Raw genomic sequence first — 17,668 nt, forward strand, 5'->3', positions numbered from 1 at the left:
TCAAAGGCAGCTTATTCCTGCAAGGTTCAGCCCTTTTTAAATATTACAATTAAATATAGCTACTCGCACATTTTACAGCACACAGCGTGACAGAATTATGAGCTAATTAAAGGACTTGTGGCGTATGTGTTTATCCTCGAGGCGCAGTAATTACATACAAACCGTTAAGCATGTAAAGGCTCTTCAGCTACCATTTGTTATTCGGGTTAGGTGTCTTAAATCAAGCTGTCGGAAATGTAAAATGCAAGATTAATTGGGAGAACTGTCTTGAAGTGGTGTGAATGCAAGTGAAAAGTGTTTGAGACAGCCTTGCTAAACAGGCTTTTGTTGTATTGTGCAGAGTCTTTTGGAATATTAATGGAGACGCTGGTTTGGGTTTAGCTCCGGGCGGATGAATCAGATGCTAGTTTTGATCAGCAGTCCTATCTGCCTCACAGCACGGGCTCAGATGAAACACAACTTTGTTCACGAGCAACTAATTTCCTCTTCACCAAGATGAATCACTTGTTTAGTTGGATATGAGCGCTAGTGTCAGAACTAGCTCTGATCACCAAATTCATGCAAATGATCATTCCCAGCATCTGGCTAGAGGCTTCATTCAAACACACTACACTGACCCAAGACAACACCAAGGGTTGTGTCTAAAATTACTTTATTTTTCTCTCAGTCTCATTGGAAAGCAGCAGTGAGGAAGATATGCATGCTGTTGCCCCCTCCTGAGCCTCCAAAATTCAATTTGATGCCCATTTTACCACCTATTGTGTCTCTAAATACATCCTTGGCTGGCCCAGTCTCTGCACATATTGCAGTTCAGCGAGGTATGTCAAATAAAATGTGCTGTAGTTTGCTGGAACAAATATATGATATGTATGGCATATGTTCAGGCGACTAAATGATTCACAACATGCAGGCCATGCTTTGCAGTCCATATGTGAAATCCTGAGAGCGCAATTTCCCCATTTTATGACTTTGTATGATTTTAGGTTTCTTGACTTTTTCTTGCATAACAGTCCTTTAGAACTACCTGCTGTCATCCTTAAAATGACTTTTTCCCTCATCTCCCCAGGAGCTATCAATCTCACATTAAAGTCCTGCGTATATTACTTTACAAGACTTCTCAACGATCTACTGACATTATAATAATTCACCAAATGTACTCCTCCATGAATAATTGAAGGCTATTGAAGATTAAACTAGTGCCTGAGGCAGAAGGGGCATTTGTTTTGATCTGCCAGGGTCTTTTTAACATCGCTACATTGGCAGGCTTCTCAGTGCTATTGGCGAGCATGTACAAGCTCTCAGCAAGGATATTACAAGCAAGTTCTGCTACAAACACAAGGTGAAAACACAACACTACGTTGGAATGGGTTATGTGGTTCTCACTGGCTCATTAAAAACCACCAGACATTATCAAAGCAGTCAAATAATGTCATAACAAAGACATTGGCTCTAAAAGAGATTCTATTGGATGTCTGTCTGAGGTCTTTCTTGCAAGTAAACACCCAAAATCATAAGCTCCTATCACCAGTATTTTTTTTTTTTTATTGAGATGTCGAGGAATTATACAATCACACAACCACCTTTAGCTTAGCGATGGAGGTAGTGGTTTGTTTATGGCGATTGCTTACTCTGTGTTATGTTTGACATTCATCTAAATCCCATTCTCACCTTTCAATTTCAGGGAAAGGGAGATTCTTTCGCTTCCGTTTCCCGGGCTTACCTCTCCTTGGCATCAACAAGCAGTCCCTGCCCCAGGAAGACCCCGACGCTGTCATGGTGGACTCCCCTCGCCACAGCGACGGCTCGGTGGCCACGCGCGACTACCAGCTTCCCACCACCCGCGAGAGCTGCAGCCCCTCCTACGCCAACGACACCCGCGCCCTCATCGGTCCCAGCCATTGCTCCACCCCTGTGTCCGGGCCCTTGGACCACTCGTCGCCCAAGGGCCCCTGGGACCGGACGTACCCCGACTGCTCCATAAGGCAGACCCAACACCAGATCAAGGAGGACACGCTTGTCGCTGCTCCTTCAATCCCAGGACTGACTCAAACCGCCTCCAGGGAGAGAGTGTGCAGTATTCGCAGAGCCTCCTCCGTACACGACATGGAAGGATTCGGGTCCAACTCCAAGATGGCGTTCAGGGACAGACACGCCAGTGAAGGTAGGAATCTTCTGCTCTAATATGCCCTGAATGTACGCTTAACATTTGAATTTCAAACAACTATTGCCCCATTTGTTTAATGTCGTTATTATGTGTGTATAGAAGGTAGTTTGACACTAAAAGGATGTTGTAACATTCACCTGCCTAACATTTTCTCTCATCAAAATGCTCACTTTACTATGTGATATGGAAACTTGATACCTAGTGCACACTGAGAATGTGGTTTGTCAAGTGGTTTAACTTAAAAAATGTGACGGACAAAGATGATCTTTTGAAGAAATCGTTTTTTTAAAGTTAACATTTGGCCCTATTGTTGTATTCACATTAAACATTTACCAAAATGTTGCAATACAATTACATTACCAAACTCCCTATGGTCCCAAAATAGGATATTAAAGATGTGGCGTACCAGTCTCTTAATCAGTATTATAGTGAGTCACGATCCACACTGTGAGCCATTGATCTACCCCCAGCCTGAATCACTCCTTTGGACGAGGGTAAAAGGGGCACCAGACTGGCCAATCAGTCTACCCCCCCTCCCCTTATCTGCAATCCTCATTCAAATAGCTCCAAGAGGCTGACACAGTAATATGTCTACTTCACGAGTCATGAATTGTTCAAGGGGACAGTAGCGGGGGTTCGATGCCAGCTTCCATTTGTCATCGTAGAAGCACCAGAAGTTCCTCTCACACCTCCCCCCTTTTCTTTCTTCTCCAACACAGACAATGGTCGCAATATGAAAGGTAAACAGTTGAGCACGTCTATAAGATAACTTCACTAAACCCGCTTGTTGCATGAGTTTTCCCACACGATCTAGTTCAGATGGATGACTTTGTAAGAGTCTTAAAAGTCTGGCAGCGCACTAAGTGACTCAGTCTCAGTGCAAACGACCCGCTGATCCCAAGCCAGTTGCCCGGAGGAAGTTTTCTCAGTTCGAAAAACCACCGACCTCTGCACGCGCTTGCATGAAGCAAACACATTTACATCTCTCTCCTGCTTCCGTTCATTGAAGAAAATCAATGAGCCTTTACGAGTCGATGCCTCCCACTGTCTGTAACCTTTGTTTCCTTCTGTGCAACCTCTGGATTCCTGCTGCCATGTCTTAGTGAATGAAAACCTGACCGTGTTTCCATTAGGATTCTATATTCTCACCCTTTTAATCCTTTAGATTGCAAATGACCTGTAGCAGTGCTGATGCTGCATGCATTTCCCAACATTATCCCACATAATGCATTCATGTTTGATGAAATGAGTTCCCTAATCAATGTGTTTTTTTAATATTAATTCAGTGGTGGAACTTTGAGTAAAGTTCATTTACTCAAGTACAATTTTTGTAGTACTCTTACTGCTTGATTTGTATTGCACAGGGCTGCCATAGTGTTCCATATCCTGTACTATATTGTGATATTTTAAGTGATGTTTGTACCCATGACTACTGCAATCTCCCCTCCCCTCCGTATTCCCGCTGTCCCCTTTACCCCCTATTTCTTCTCTCTCCTGGTTTGCTAGTGTCTCGCTCCTGGATGGCTGGGGGTATGGCTTCAGCTTTTCCTCTTGAAGTTATTTGTCATGACTGCAATGACATTTCCTTACCGTGGCATGTATTGAAGCTGTGCATGCAATCTCTCATCCTCAGCTGTCAGTTTCTCTGTCCTCCACTCTCAATCAATGTACTGTACTGTGTGAAAAGGAAACAAACTAAAACCTTCCTCTGCTGGCTCACACGACTGAGTCAGCTATTCTCTCTTTTTCACTTTTGATCACGTCAGTGCTGTCACGTGATTTCACAAGAAAGTTGTTTCTAATATGCTGTGAGAACATTTGATTCCAACGCACCTCATTAGACAGATTGATGGTTTGACTAACTGTGTGGAGTCTTTCATGCTTTTCTTTCACCAACAGTGTTCTTCATTATCTTTTAATGAGAAACTTTGAAAGGCCTGTTCACCCTAGACAGGTCAATCTGAGGGTTTATATTTCAGTATCTGTGGTTTTCTCCGTGTTGTGTTGTGGTTGAACTCACTCCAAACGTAAGGGCCTGCCCATGCTCACTCTCCATGTCACAACAATCACTCGAGAACTAGATGTCCTCGATTCAGAACGCCTACAATAGCACAACTGTAGTAAAAGACGGAGCAGCTTTTAATGCCGCGTCCTCCCTGTGTGGCTTTCTCTTCCAGGGCCGCTGAGCCAGATCAAATCCAGCCTGCTGGGCTCCACCTCCGACTCCAACCTCAACAGGTACAGCACCATCAACAAGATCCCCCTCATCACGCTCAACTTCTCCGAGGCCAACAACGAGAAGAAGTGCCCCTCCCCTCCGTCCTCGGAGAATACCATCATCGCCCCGAAGGTCAAAGACCGCACACACAATGTCACCGACAAGGTCACGCAGGTAAGACGCTCACCAAGCGAGGTTTCCACACAAATATGTGGAACGTTTCGGAAATTGAGACTGAGAAACACAATGCTTTCTTGGTGTTTTTTTTACGTTGAAATCCCCTTTGACATGAGGTGCGTTCAAGTGCCATGTGACAATTAGCCTGGGTGCAGTATCACAGCTAATTAAAGGGATTTGGAAATTCTCTCAATAATCAAGAGGAATTGTTTTGATTATGAAGCACCGGCACAGCACAGATTTATGACAACATAGTCAAAGTCGTGTGGTCTAAAAAGTGGAAGGGACTCGTAATTCATTGTTATAGCGATATATATTGTATTTAAATAGTTTTAAATGCACTGTGTGGAACATTTTAGCACAATCTTCCTCACGGTTATTTTTATTGATGTTGTATAAGATCCATTATCAAACCATCTGGGAGTAATTCTCTGTTTGGAAAACAATCAAGAAGCGTTTATTCATAATTCATACCTCTGATGCTCCGTTGACTGTGCATACTGCAGGGGAGAGACATTGGAATTCAATAATAACGCTCATCATAATATCGTTTACTACATCACAAATCACTCGCACAGATTGAGCGGACGATGAAGTCGGCGGATTGCTTCCACACCCCTCCTCCCGTCCCCCTCTCCCCCCATGATTCATTGGAACTCGAGGGGTGTGATACATAAAACGGCAGAGATGTCTATCACTGGAGGCAGATCATGGGGATCCTCTTACAGCTGCCAGACAGCGTCCATAGCTCCATCTCTCTCTGTATCTCTAGAGTTACACAGAGGCTTAGAGGTCTTTCTCACCTTCCCGCCTCGGCTGAGGGACTGTACAGTAAGTGAAGTTTTCTCAGGGGTAGAACGAGGCTGCCCCAAACCACTGATCACGTCTCATTTCTACATTTCGCCCATTAGTGGTGTAATGGATAGAGGGCGCAGAAAGTGACCCCTGCAGCTTAGAGACTCAGCAGACCCCAGTGCAGCTCACTGACCTCTCCATCCAGCATTAAAGTTAAAGTTATTAAGAAGAGGAGAGGAGAGGCCTATTAACGTGCTTCTTGTGGCACACCAGAGGACCTGAAAACAAGTTGCTGTGTCATTTCTACTTTGTTGAAGTGTGCCAAATGTTTTCTAGCCACGGTAGCTAGTATACACATCTATATCTACGTTACATTGTTCTGTTCACTTACACAATACACTTAAGTAAAAAACATCTTATTTCCTCTTGCATTTATATGCATTGTATTTATTATTGAGGTACCACTATCTGGCCCCTCTTGCTCCGTTGGTGTCCGGGCATATGGTGTGCCACCTCTTTGTCTCATTATGATAGTAATTATCAAACTAACAAAAAGATGAATCCACGGGTTTTATCTGTAGACAGTTCTCTCGACAACTGACTGTGAGCCGCACAAAGCCACAGCAGATGTCCTGACTCTGGACTCCTCTGAGTTCATCTGAAGCCACCATCGGGGCGTGAGCAGACTCGCTCTCCGCTGGCCTTGGCTGCCTCACAGCGCCCACAGGCAGATGGAGGCTGCACCCAGGGAGCCAGGCGACTGATAAAGAAAGAGACTAGCAGCTCTCGTGCTGTTTGGTACAAATTGAACGTCGCAGTGCATGCAGCTCATGCACACATGAGCCTTAAATACCTATTCATGTCTCGTTTTGAACACCACTGAGTTATCTGGAGCTCATTTGTAATGATTGGAGCCACGTGATTAACCGCAGAAACATGAAACAACACTCCACTCTTATAAATGATAGCCCAGCCCAGACCCAAAAGAAGCGGAGAACGCTGATGCTCATTTGCATATCGTTTGAAGCCAAGCCAAACGCACAACGAGCCTTCCATTATCCCACAAGAGAGAGTTCATTTGCGCCAAGTGCACATAGCTACAGTAGGTGTGTTTAAATAATTAAGATAGGATCTTTTATTTAGAAACAGACTGGCTACAACACGTTAATCCAGAGCTGTCACTCAGCCAACCAACAGTCTCCTCCCAGCATGCCGAGGGGTAATGTGCCCGTGGGGGTGTAGTGCAGAGTTTCCATGCATCATCATTATTAATCATAAACTGCATGAAAACAGAACAGTGCTGTGCCAGGACAGTCAAGGCTAGCTTTTTTCTATATTTATAATAATTATTATAAATAATTTAGGTTAATTTGTATATTTTCATTCACAGGATGCAGCTACATTGTGTAAAAAGAATGCACACAATACAAAACAAACAGAAAAGTAGGTTAATCTTTTAAAAGTGACTTTGTTATGGCAAGTTTCAAAATGTACCTATTTAAGAAAACAGAAATCTAAGCAGCGGCATTTGAAAGTGAACAGCAATTACACATTGGGTTGTGAGAGCGTGATGAAAGACGCATCGGGAACACTGGCTTTTAATGAAGTGGCAGCGCGATGAATAATGAATCCCCTTCCCTTTGTTTGTCCTTTGGTTTCTGATCGATTTGAAAGGTTATCCCGTATCAGAGGGTCGAAGCATTTGACCCTGACCCCTTTGAGGGCAGGAGTTTCTAATAACCAACTCAATTATTAACACGTCAGCCTTTTCTCAGGCATTACATCATCCTTCCTCTCAGTCACGGGGGGTTTTAAAGGTGACCAGAGGTAGAGATAAGGGGACATGGAGTCTCTCGCTCAATGCTACATTCTATCTCTCTTTGCATTCCTCCTTATAGCTTCAATAATCAGCAGTGAAGGAGCCATGCCCTGAAAATTCCTGGCTATTGAAGTGTCCCACACTTAGATGCATAGATGTTCAGCTCCTGCCTATAATTACTTCCAAGTCATCGAGAGTCTTATCACAAATGGGCCATAATGCGGCTGTAGTATTGATGTTAAAAGCTATTCAGTGATGTATGGTATCTGCAATAACAGAGGTAATGATGGTGACATCCAGGCTAGCTGGAGGGAGTAGATAAAAGCTCCACTGTAAGGATATCATGCATGCTGTTGGTTTCTTCATAATGATCTTTTTATTTTAATGTATCTTTTAGGTGTTTTAATATCGGTTGAATTGCTAATATATGTTTTTCTTTTGTGTCTTTTCTTTTAGTATAGGCAAGTGAAACACATGATTAGATAGACAATACCAGCTGACATTTTTGATTCACATTTCATTCTTTCAGTAATTGTGTAGAAAACATGGGTGATGTGTCATATAAAAGAATGTTTTTTAAGCGTACTTAAAATGTCAACTTATAAGAATAAGTGCTTTTTTATCAGCCTTCACTCGACACATGAATGATTCATTTAGGGAAATTCATGCCTCAAGCAATCTGCTTATGCAATATTTTCTTTTAATTAGATCATGTTAAAGTGCATTAGGATTGTACCGTATGTACAGCCACGCTGCTGAAGTTCAACTCCAACAAACATGACCTTTACTTGACCTAATCTTCAGTCATATGTCATAATGCAATTCCACCAACCAGCAACATCGATGTAAAGGCACGGAAATGCTAATGCGCTTATCTGAACTGTATTTACTGCTGCTCTTCATTCTCATACCAGAAATACTGTTCATACTCACGTCATTATACCGTGTCATAAGGTGTATTACTTTTTCACCCCTCCCCCTCAGGTTCTGTCTCTGGGCGCAGACGTGCTGCCGGAGTATAAGCTCCAGACCCCCCGAATGGACCACTGGACCATCCTGCACTACAGCCCCTTCAAAGCGGTGTGGGACTGGCTCATCCTGCTGCTGGTCATCTACACGGCCATCTTCACGCCATACTCCGCAGCCTTCCTCCTCAACGACATCGAGGAGCAGAGGAGGCGTGAGTGCGGCTACTCCTGCTCCCCCCTCAACGTGGTGGATCTGATCGTGGACATCATGTTCATCGTGGACATCCTCATAAACTTCAGGACCACGTACGTCAACGCCAACGAGGAAGTGGTCAGCCACCCGGCCAAGATCGCCATCCACTACTTCAAAGGATGGTTCCTCATAGACATGGTGGCCGCCATCCCCTTCGACCTGCTGATCTTCGGCTCTGGATCGGACGAGGTAAGCGGGGCGGAAATTATATTTATATAAATATATATACTGTATATATATCATAAATACTTATTGCATTGTTGGAGGAGCCTGGGACTTCCGATTTTCAATGCCAAAACTACACTGTAGCTTTTGTGCATATGACAATAAGGCCTTGAAATAGAATGTTTATGGCACAGAAGTGTATGTGAGATGCTCACGTGAACAACATGGACACAGAAGCTGGATTTTGCCAACAAACAACAATATGGAATTCCTTCTCCTTCATGCATGTGATACTACTTTTTATGGCACACACTTTTTCACCTTCCAAAGCTGAGTCCCTCCTTGGTGTACTCCACTGTCATGGCTGCAGGCCGGAGCTTCAGCAGTCATGCTTCTGAGCTGTTTTGACTACTAAAGCAATTTGACGCTGGGCTGTCACATCTGCTTTCCTCAGCCCTCTTTTCATCAGAGCCAGACTGAGAGGCCCCGGGCCATCCTAATCAGTTAAGAAGGTCCCAGCCTCCCTAACTACTGGCTGTGAGAAACTATAGTGGCTCGTGTGTGTCTGAGGGAGATAGCTCAGCAAGTTGTCTAATGCTCAGTTACAGAGAGCAGCTTACAGAGTGAGAGCTCGCTTTGTATCTAGAACCTCTTGAGTAATAATAAGTTAAGTGAAGTGTCTGACATCTAGTTTTGCATAATGGAAGAAAAGCAAGCTACTAAAATGTGTGATGTAACACCTCCCAGTGAAAACACCACAGCCTGATGTGTGTGTGTTGTCAGTTTGCCGAGTCATTATTTACCATTAGGTGTGTGTTCCTGCGAGGGGGTCCATGGCTACAGGCTGGCAGTGATTGGCAGGTGGAGGGAAAAGAGCAGACAGCTGAGCGGCGGCGCGGCGCGATGTATGTCCCCGTCACACGGCGAGATGACTGATGCGGGGACAGAATGTGTGTTCCCGCTACAGCTCGTGTCAAAAGAACACAGTGAGCGCGGTGACAAAACGTGGTATTATTAGCGCCTCCAATCATGAGCAGAAACTGAAAATAACACATCCTTGTACATTTTTTGATCCTGTCTTTTAGGCGCTTTATTTTAGTTCTGTGTGCAATGACTATTTTTAGACTTTAAACTCGTGCACCTTTGTTGCCTGGAAACCATCTCTGACAATATGCTAAGATTTCTTCTGCTTTGGCAGGGTGAGATTCTTGCAGGATTTCAGCGCTGCAGCTGGCAAATGGATAGAAATAGTCCGGTGCTGATTTCTACCTACAGGAGTCATTTGAGCGCCTCCATCATTTGCATATCAATGTCCTGTGGGGTAGGATGAGATGATTTGCCTATTATGTCGACGCTCACATGCACCTTGTTTCCAAATGTGATATATTTGCAAATTGGAAGGTTAAGTTTGAAAAGGTGCTCCAAACCAGAATTGTATCTGGCAGGGTAGAGTCTTTGCACATTAACAACTGAACTAAGCCGAGACACTTTCACCAAATTGTCTTAGGGGAAGTTTAGGAGATTCTTTTGGAATTAAGGGGGCAAAACCACTCACAAGAACAATCTCAGTCACACATTTACATAAACACTGTCAGGCTTTTATTTGTTGTCAATGAAGCAGCTCCAGAAATATTATTATTGATTATATCTTGCCCAAAAGCTATTTATGCTTAAACATTTAAATTGAGCTTTTAGTGAACCACAAACAACATTTTCCCTATGGCACATTCTTCCGTTTATATTCCCATGCATATTAAGCATGCTATATTTGCTTAATTTCCCCATGTCTCATTCAGTCTTTGATTTGAGAGTTAATTAGATGTGCATTTTGCCTTTGGTTAAAGCAACAGTACAGAACTGCAACTCTATTCTTCTGCAAAACCTGCAGAAACATTTGTGCTAAAGAAAGAAGAGAGAGGAGGCAGCTTCATTGTAGCCCCCTCAATCTCACTCTTTCTCTGCTGGAGTTCAGTCAGAATAGACTCAAATCAATTCTCGTACAACTATTTACTCATGCAATAATATGATTGTTTAGTTTGTTTTCTTATTAGATTATCTGAATAAGCAAAACATGTGGGTTTCTTCTGTCTCCTGTGCAGCATACAGCCTTGGTTTTATGGCTTTGTTCAGCATTGTTTTCTGCTGCAGCAGGGAGCTCTGAATCACTGTGTTTCATTTACCCACCACCAAATGACAGACTCACACAATTAAAGACAACAACGGAGCAGCTAAAAGGCAGACGCTTTTCTCAGGAGTTGGTGGAAACCGAAAACAGAGTTGAAAGACACTTATTTATTGGACTTACATTAATCACATAGACATAACAAAGACCTCTAATAAATGCTTTGGTCATTAGGTCAATATGGCAATTGCGATATGATTTGCGATATAAGAGGATTAAACATTTACAAAACTTTATTCACACTGTTATTGAACATATATTAAAATTATCATGGTGTGATTTTTAAGGAGGATTTTTAACCACCTTTTGTTATGTCTGTTGGACACCATTTGAAGACCAGGACTAATGTGCAGCACCGCAATACTTCATACAGTTAATATTACATAATTTTCCTTTACCAAATATTGCACCACTTTCGATTTGGACATTGCATTAACTACTGCAGGATTAATTGTGCAGCCCTTATGGGAAAACAACTTATTGTGTCTGCATACAGAGTGAAAGGCTGAATCATAACTTTGGCTGTTTGTTTTAAAGTGGCCAGGCGAGTGTGTGAAGCCGCAGTGGCAGATGGCCAGAGTGATATTGGGAGGATGTGTTTGATACAGCTGCTCGCTAATGGGAGCTTTAGCTCAGCTCCTCATCCCCAAACGCCTCTGATTTACTGTAAACTCAGATTTTAATCAACATTAGTCTGTGTGGGCCACATCATACGCTGCGTGCAGGTCGCCCAGACAGGCAGCAGCACTACACCTAAGGCACTGCCCGCTCACTGATGATGGATAATTTAGGACTCATCTGCTCCTATGTATGATTCATGCACTGCTCTCTCAGTTGGCCGGATGCTCTGCAGCAGTGAGTGATGGTGGTGATTTAGGGGTGAGATTGGGAGGACGGAGGCTCATTAATGGACCCATCAGAAGCAGATACAGCACACTCCCTCACCATGATGGAGACACACTTTACCTCATGAATCAAACTGCACTGGCCGCCGTCCTGGTTTTAATAAGTATACATTAATATACTTTGAATAAGCCAGTACTCTCCATTCACTCTCACCTGTATATGAGAAAAACATCAGGACGTTTAGATCAGTGTTTTTGTTGATCGAAAAATCTGTTGAATTCAGACACATTTAAATCTCTCCAGTCAAAATGTCGGGTGAAAATAATTCCCCCATTGTTGTGAGGACAGTGCTCAGCGGTTATGGAGGCTTGAATTTCTTTGCATCAATTCCTAATGAGTGATTTTAGCGAAATCTATCCCTAGCGGGTCAAAGGGGCCAAGGTAGCCTGTGCTCAGCCCAGAATTAAAGGAGCGCTTGATTTCAAGCCCGCGGCATTACAAACTTAATTAAAATGTTAAGAGCCAGACAGGTATGGAACTAAATCTGTGCAAAAAGTTTAGATCATTTGAAAAAAATGTATTGAATCAGAAAGTTCTTGATCCTGAACTTTGAAAAATGCCGCGTTGACCGGAAATAACTTTTTTTGGAATGGTGATATAGACGTGACATAGTACAGCTACTGCAGGAAACAGCGGGTAATGATTGTCCCCGAGGATATTAGGATAATTGTCAGCCGCGACAGGGAGTGTAGGACCTATTAGCATCCCCACTTATTGTGTTTACAGATTGGACCACACTAATGGATCAGGACTTGTGTCATGCCTGAATGCCCCCCCACCCCCCCCCTCTCAAAAACTCCCCTCCCAAAGTCTGTGCAGGCATTTAGTCAGGCTAAAAATTTGAGACGGGAGGATTAAAGTGCTTTAAATTAAACGCATCAGAAGGCATTGTGTGTAGACGTTTTAATGTATGCAAATCTGTTTTTGTATGAGTGAATACAATACAATACTTTCATTCTATTCCTACTATTTCTACTAGTTCCATCTGCTGACATTAATGTTTTGATGCCTAATTTGGCTTCATCATCAGCCAAATAAGTGTGTTTTTGCAGACATGTCCTATTCAGGGAAGTTGTGTTGACACTGAGGAACGCTGAGACCTTGAAGAGGTGTCCACAGCAGCAGGAATGATCCACTGTCTAGTCTTGGTGGTGTGTGAATGACATTAAGCATTCCTAAACTACACATGTTTCTGAATCTCTAAGCTGAGCCGACCCTGACCCCAACTCTTGACACCGAGAGGAGACGAACAACGTGTTCACTTTGATAGCTGGGAAAGGGTGGTATCAGTTTGAAGTGACATCACTTACTGTCGCACACATGTTGATAACGCACCACAACTCCCTGGTCTCGTTTCAAAAGTTGGAATTTGCCTTAATAGGACAACAAAACTGTCACATTAACACATGTTGACTGGATATAACTTGTGATTGAGTTCAGATATACTGTAAGTGGAATGAAATACAGTCTATACTATAGTTATAATAAATGAATACCTGAATATGTAGACTGTAAACAGATGTATGAGTCCTACACATAAGTCGGCGAGGAAAAGCCCACAATCCAAAAACTCTGTGTGTAGGTATGGTGGGCAAGAGGGCCAAAAAGCCTGAGGGACAACACACATATTAGCACATTTACACATTGACTCATGACATTTAAATCCTGAACTTCTATGTTTCCCACCCGCAGACCACCACTCTGATCGGCCTGCTGAAGACGGCCCGCCTCCTGCGGCTGGTGCGAGTGGCGCGTAAGCTGGACCGGTACTCAGAGTACGGAGCTGCCGTGCTCATGCTGCTCATGTGCATCTTTGCCCTCATCGCCCATTGGCTGGCCTGCATCTGGTACGCCATTGGAAACGTGGAGAAGCCTTACCTGGAGCACAAGATTGGCTGGCTGGACAACCTAGGGGTGTCCATAGGTGAACTTCCTTGTTTTGTTTGAATTTGAAACTAAGTGGGTTAGTAAAGAGGCTCATTTCCACCTGTAAAAGAAAATAATATGATGAAAAAGTGGCTTTGTGATGAAAAAGAAAGATCCTGTTACTCATTATAATGAGAAAGAAGAAAGGTTATTATTTTCAGATATTCATTTATACTTTGCTGTCAAACACAAATGTGGACAAATGTGTATGTACTGTTTAATTTTCCATATTGTAGGGAAGAAATACAACTACAGTGACCCCAGCTCAGGCCCCTCCATCAAAGATAAGTACGTCACCGCTCTCTACTTCACCTTCAGCAGTCTGACAAGCGTGGGCTTTGGGAACGTCTCCCCCAACACCAACTCTGAGAAGATCTTCTCCATCTGCGTCATGCTCATCGGATGTGAGTGACAGCTGAGTCCCAGTACATGTAGTATTTTAATCCTGTTAGAACAGAACCCCCCTGGAATTAGGGTTTTATTGAGGAAGCCTCAAACTGTAATTTTTGTAGCTAAATACGCAAAAATTAAACATGTTCATTTTGAAAATAGGGTTTAGGGCTAGGCTTAAGGTGTGTTTTAAATGTACTACCATCACCCCTGGTAATATGTATTGCATTCCCAGTGCGTGAAAATGTTTACATAACACCAGGTAGGTCTTTCCTTGAGATAATGTTACACACAGGAAGTCATGTGGCAGCAGGAACATGGTTTGTGCGGTATTAAGAGAGGAAGTAGGGGGAACTGTATGTGCATCTTTAGCCACCAGCTCAACTGTCACCTGTATGGCTTCTCTCCCAGCTCTAATGTACGCCAGCATCTTTGGGAACGTGTCCGCCATCATCCAGAGGTTGTACTCAGGTACGGCCAGGTATCACCTGCAGATGCTACGTGTCAAAGAATTCATCCGCTTCCACCAGATCCCAAACCCCCTGAGGCAGAGGCTGGAGGAGTACTTCCAACACGCCTGGACATACACCAACGGCATCGACATGAACATGGTATGAGAGGACTGTGTTTGCCTTTTACTTAGCATTTTCACAATGGTAACAAATTATAATGTGTTGTTCCTTTCTTCTGCTGCTTTCCAATATCATGAGTGTTCAATATCTTGTCGGAAAATGCTTTTAGCCCATCGTGAAGCAATCCCGCTATGTCACTGACATAGTGAGATGATTCATCATGATTATACTGTTCAGCCTTAGCCTCAGTTACTGCTACAGTGACTTTGCTCATCATGATACTGTTCAAGGTACTTATATAAGTTTGTCTTTTCCATGTCTGCCTCATGTCTAATGGAATGACCCCACCACTCTGGTAAGAGCAGGAGGTACATGTGTTAACACAACTAATGTTGAAATGAGTGTTCCTCTAGCTCATCTAGCTGTGTTTGATACTAGTATTCAAATGTTACATTTTTTGAAAAGAAACATAGCATTACAGTGTTAATATTAGTATTTATTGTCCCAACACGCATGTAATTGTTCCCTCAGTGTGTTATCTGTACATACATTAACACATACTGTAAACAGTAGCTGTGAGCCTGCATCATAGATTGACAGTATCAACGTTTGCATGCTGCAGACAACACACTAAAGTTTCACACAGGCCACATTATTGTCGGTAGACATGCACGTGGCTTGCCTCGAGGTCCCCTTTGCATGTATTCAAACACAACCCCATGATATTCATCTGGTACCAGAGACAGAGTGAATCACGCCTGTGAGAGTGGGCACAGCCTCGCCGGGCGCTGCCAGCCTTCCCTCCCACTGTGGGAGGCTTGGCGGCACGCTCCGCGGTGGCACCTGCGCTTGCCAAATGTTGTTCAGTCTTTCCTTTCCAAATCTACCGTAATTTTGTTTTTGAAATACAGTAAAAGCCTGTCCGAGCCAGAGAAACAGTTGAGGCGACATTTGTTTTTCTGTTCTCTTGTCACGAGCACATTGTATTTCATGTGTAAATGAAAAAGATAATGTGTTTTGTGTTTTGGATATCCCTTATGTGTCCTCGAAGCCCCTCTCCTCACCTATCAGTGTCTGTTATGGTGTTAAAGTTTGTAAAGAAAGTGTCCTTTTCAGTCAGTTCTCGTTGTCCGGGGATCATTAGCTGTTTTGTCAGTGGTCACTGTATCCTTGTCTTAAAGGGGTAAGTGTATTATAAGTCTATTTTTATATCCTCACAAAAAAATAAATGTATAGAAATAGATTCATTTTATATAGAAGAGGATTAGAGCCACATGTGAATTGTTTTTTAAATCTTATTAACATTTAAAGAAATGTTGAGTTTCAAGATTAACGTCAGAATTAATCTAATTAAATAACACCTGGCAATAATCCTTCCAAAATATCTTGAGGTACTCCTTGGCTAACTTGGAAAATGTATTATTTCTGTTTGTTAACCAATACCGGATCATGGGTCAGAGTATTGAGGGTTTTTTTTCAATATTCATTATTTGAGACAAGATTGAACAGTGTTGCCTTTTGGTCTTACACATACCACACTGTGTTGAAAGACGATTTCCCCTGCAGTGTATGTTAGGTTTTGAGAAGAAGGAAAGAACACAAGTGGCAATTGTATCACATTTCTCTGGAAAGATTTGACCTGCAACTTCACCCCAAAACCACAATTCAACACACATTATAAATCCCTGCGCACCAAAGCTTTTAAAAGACGTTTTCTTAAGAATAATATCTTCTTCCACATGACATAACCGTGTCCGCTTCGACCCGTGTTTCACCCACAGGTCCTGAAGGGTTTCCCAGAGTGCCTGCAGGCCGATATCTGCCTCCACCTCAACAAGAACCTCCTGGAGGGCTGTAAGGCGTTCCACGGAGCCACAAAGGGCTGCCTCCGGGCCCTGGCCATGAGGTTCAAGACCACCCATGCCCCCCCTGGAGACACGCTCGTCCACAGTGGAGATGTGCTTACTGCGCTTTACTTTGTGTCCCGCGGCTCCATCGAAATCCTCAAAGATGACGTCGTGGTGGCCATCCTAGGTGGGTCTACTGTACACTTTCACTATGACTCAGTAGTTAGTATATTTTCTTCTGTCTCATTAATACGTGTGTCCATGCCTTTTGGCCCTGGCATTATATCTACCATACATCTGTGAATTCAGCTACTGTAAGCTAGGTATTCTTGGTACGCACAGATATTTCAAAAAGCATCCAGCAGTTTGTCAGTCTGCAGGATGGAAGGAATACCAATGCTGAGTAATGAATACACTAAGTGACATTCATTCAGCAATCCTATACACAGACACACTTCTAATTAGCCCAGCCAATGCTGTTGTTGAGCCAGTACGTTACTCAGAAGCCCTTCCACTAACAACACAGAAGTTCTTTCATGAGCCTTGCTAGCTTTGCCTGAACTCACCTCCATTAGAGCAGACCGAGATGTGCCAACAAAATGAAGATGGCTTCGTTGTGCTGTGATAGTTGGAAGCTGTGATCCCTAGTGGGTATGTTGTAATAAGTCACTTCAAAGAACACTGTGATTGCTTGCCGCCTCACAGTCGTGCCTCAGATGAAGGGAGAGGACAGGGAAGAGTGGGGGAGGACACAAGGTGGGACGAGGGGAACAGAGGATCTGTGTGGAGGAAAAAAGAGAGAGCATGATTGCTTTCAAATAGAGATGGATGGTGATGGAAGCAGGGATGGATGGAGAGCTGTGGGCGGAGAGAAGAAAATACAAGAAAAGAGAGGGAAAGAAGAGGAAGAGAGGTAAAGTGGAGTGACAGAGGGAGAGAGGAAGTAAGTGAGGGTGTCACATGGTTGTCACTGTGGTGGCATGCAGTGGTTGAGAACAGGTGCCAATGAATATCGACATCAAAATGTGTGAAAATCAAAACGCATCCAGCTTTCCGCAGCCTGCAGGAAATTCTTTCCAAGCCTTTCATTCATTAGTTTCCTTTTAATGACTTGTCATGCAGCCAATAAGGTTTGGCGAAAAGCCGTGACATAATAGGGTCATGATGATCGAGTAGCATGGATGTGGAAGTTGTAGGTCACACCTTACTCTGCACATTTTCTGTAGTACAACAATGGAACTGCTCATTATTCAATTTTCACAATACTCCAGTTGTAGTAAGTATTC

The 17,668-nt window shown here is 43.3% G+C and overlaps 1 protein-coding gene across 6 annotated transcripts in view; it reads left to right on the forward strand.

Annotated features, from left to right (window-relative positions):
- Positions 1-17,668, forward strand: part of kcnh7 (potassium channel, voltage gated eag related subfamily H, member 7) — a 50,297-nt gene that overhangs the window by 20,508 nt on the left and 12,121 nt on the right. For 2 of the 6 annotated variants that reach the window (XM_034151175.1, XM_034151177.1), the window contains exons 4-10: positions 1,682-2,161; positions 4,342-4,556; positions 8,158-8,583; positions 13,340-13,571; positions 13,810-13,977; positions 14,375-14,574; positions 16,317-16,569. In XM_034151175.1, the coding sequence (XP_034007066.1) occupies positions 1,682-2,161; positions 4,342-4,556; positions 8,158-8,583; positions 13,340-13,571; positions 13,810-13,977; positions 14,375-14,574; positions 16,317-16,569 (1,974 nt within the window). Of the gene's footprint in view, positions 1-1,681; positions 2,162-2,883; positions 2,905-3,670; positions 3,695-4,341; positions 4,557-8,157; positions 8,584-13,339; positions 13,572-13,809; positions 13,978-14,374; positions 14,581-16,316; positions 16,570-17,668 lie in introns of those variants that run through there. The other 4 variants (XM_034151176.1, XM_034151173.1, XM_034151174.1 and 1 more) reach the window with 4 other exon arrangements.

Source organism: Trematomus bernacchii, unplaced genomic scaffold, assembly GCF_902827165.1.
Source record: "Trematomus bernacchii unplaced genomic scaffold, fTreBer1.1, whole genome shotgun sequence".
In the NCBI taxonomy this organism is placed as follows: Eukaryota; Metazoa; Chordata; class Actinopteri; order Perciformes; family Nototheniidae; genus Trematomus; species Trematomus bernacchii.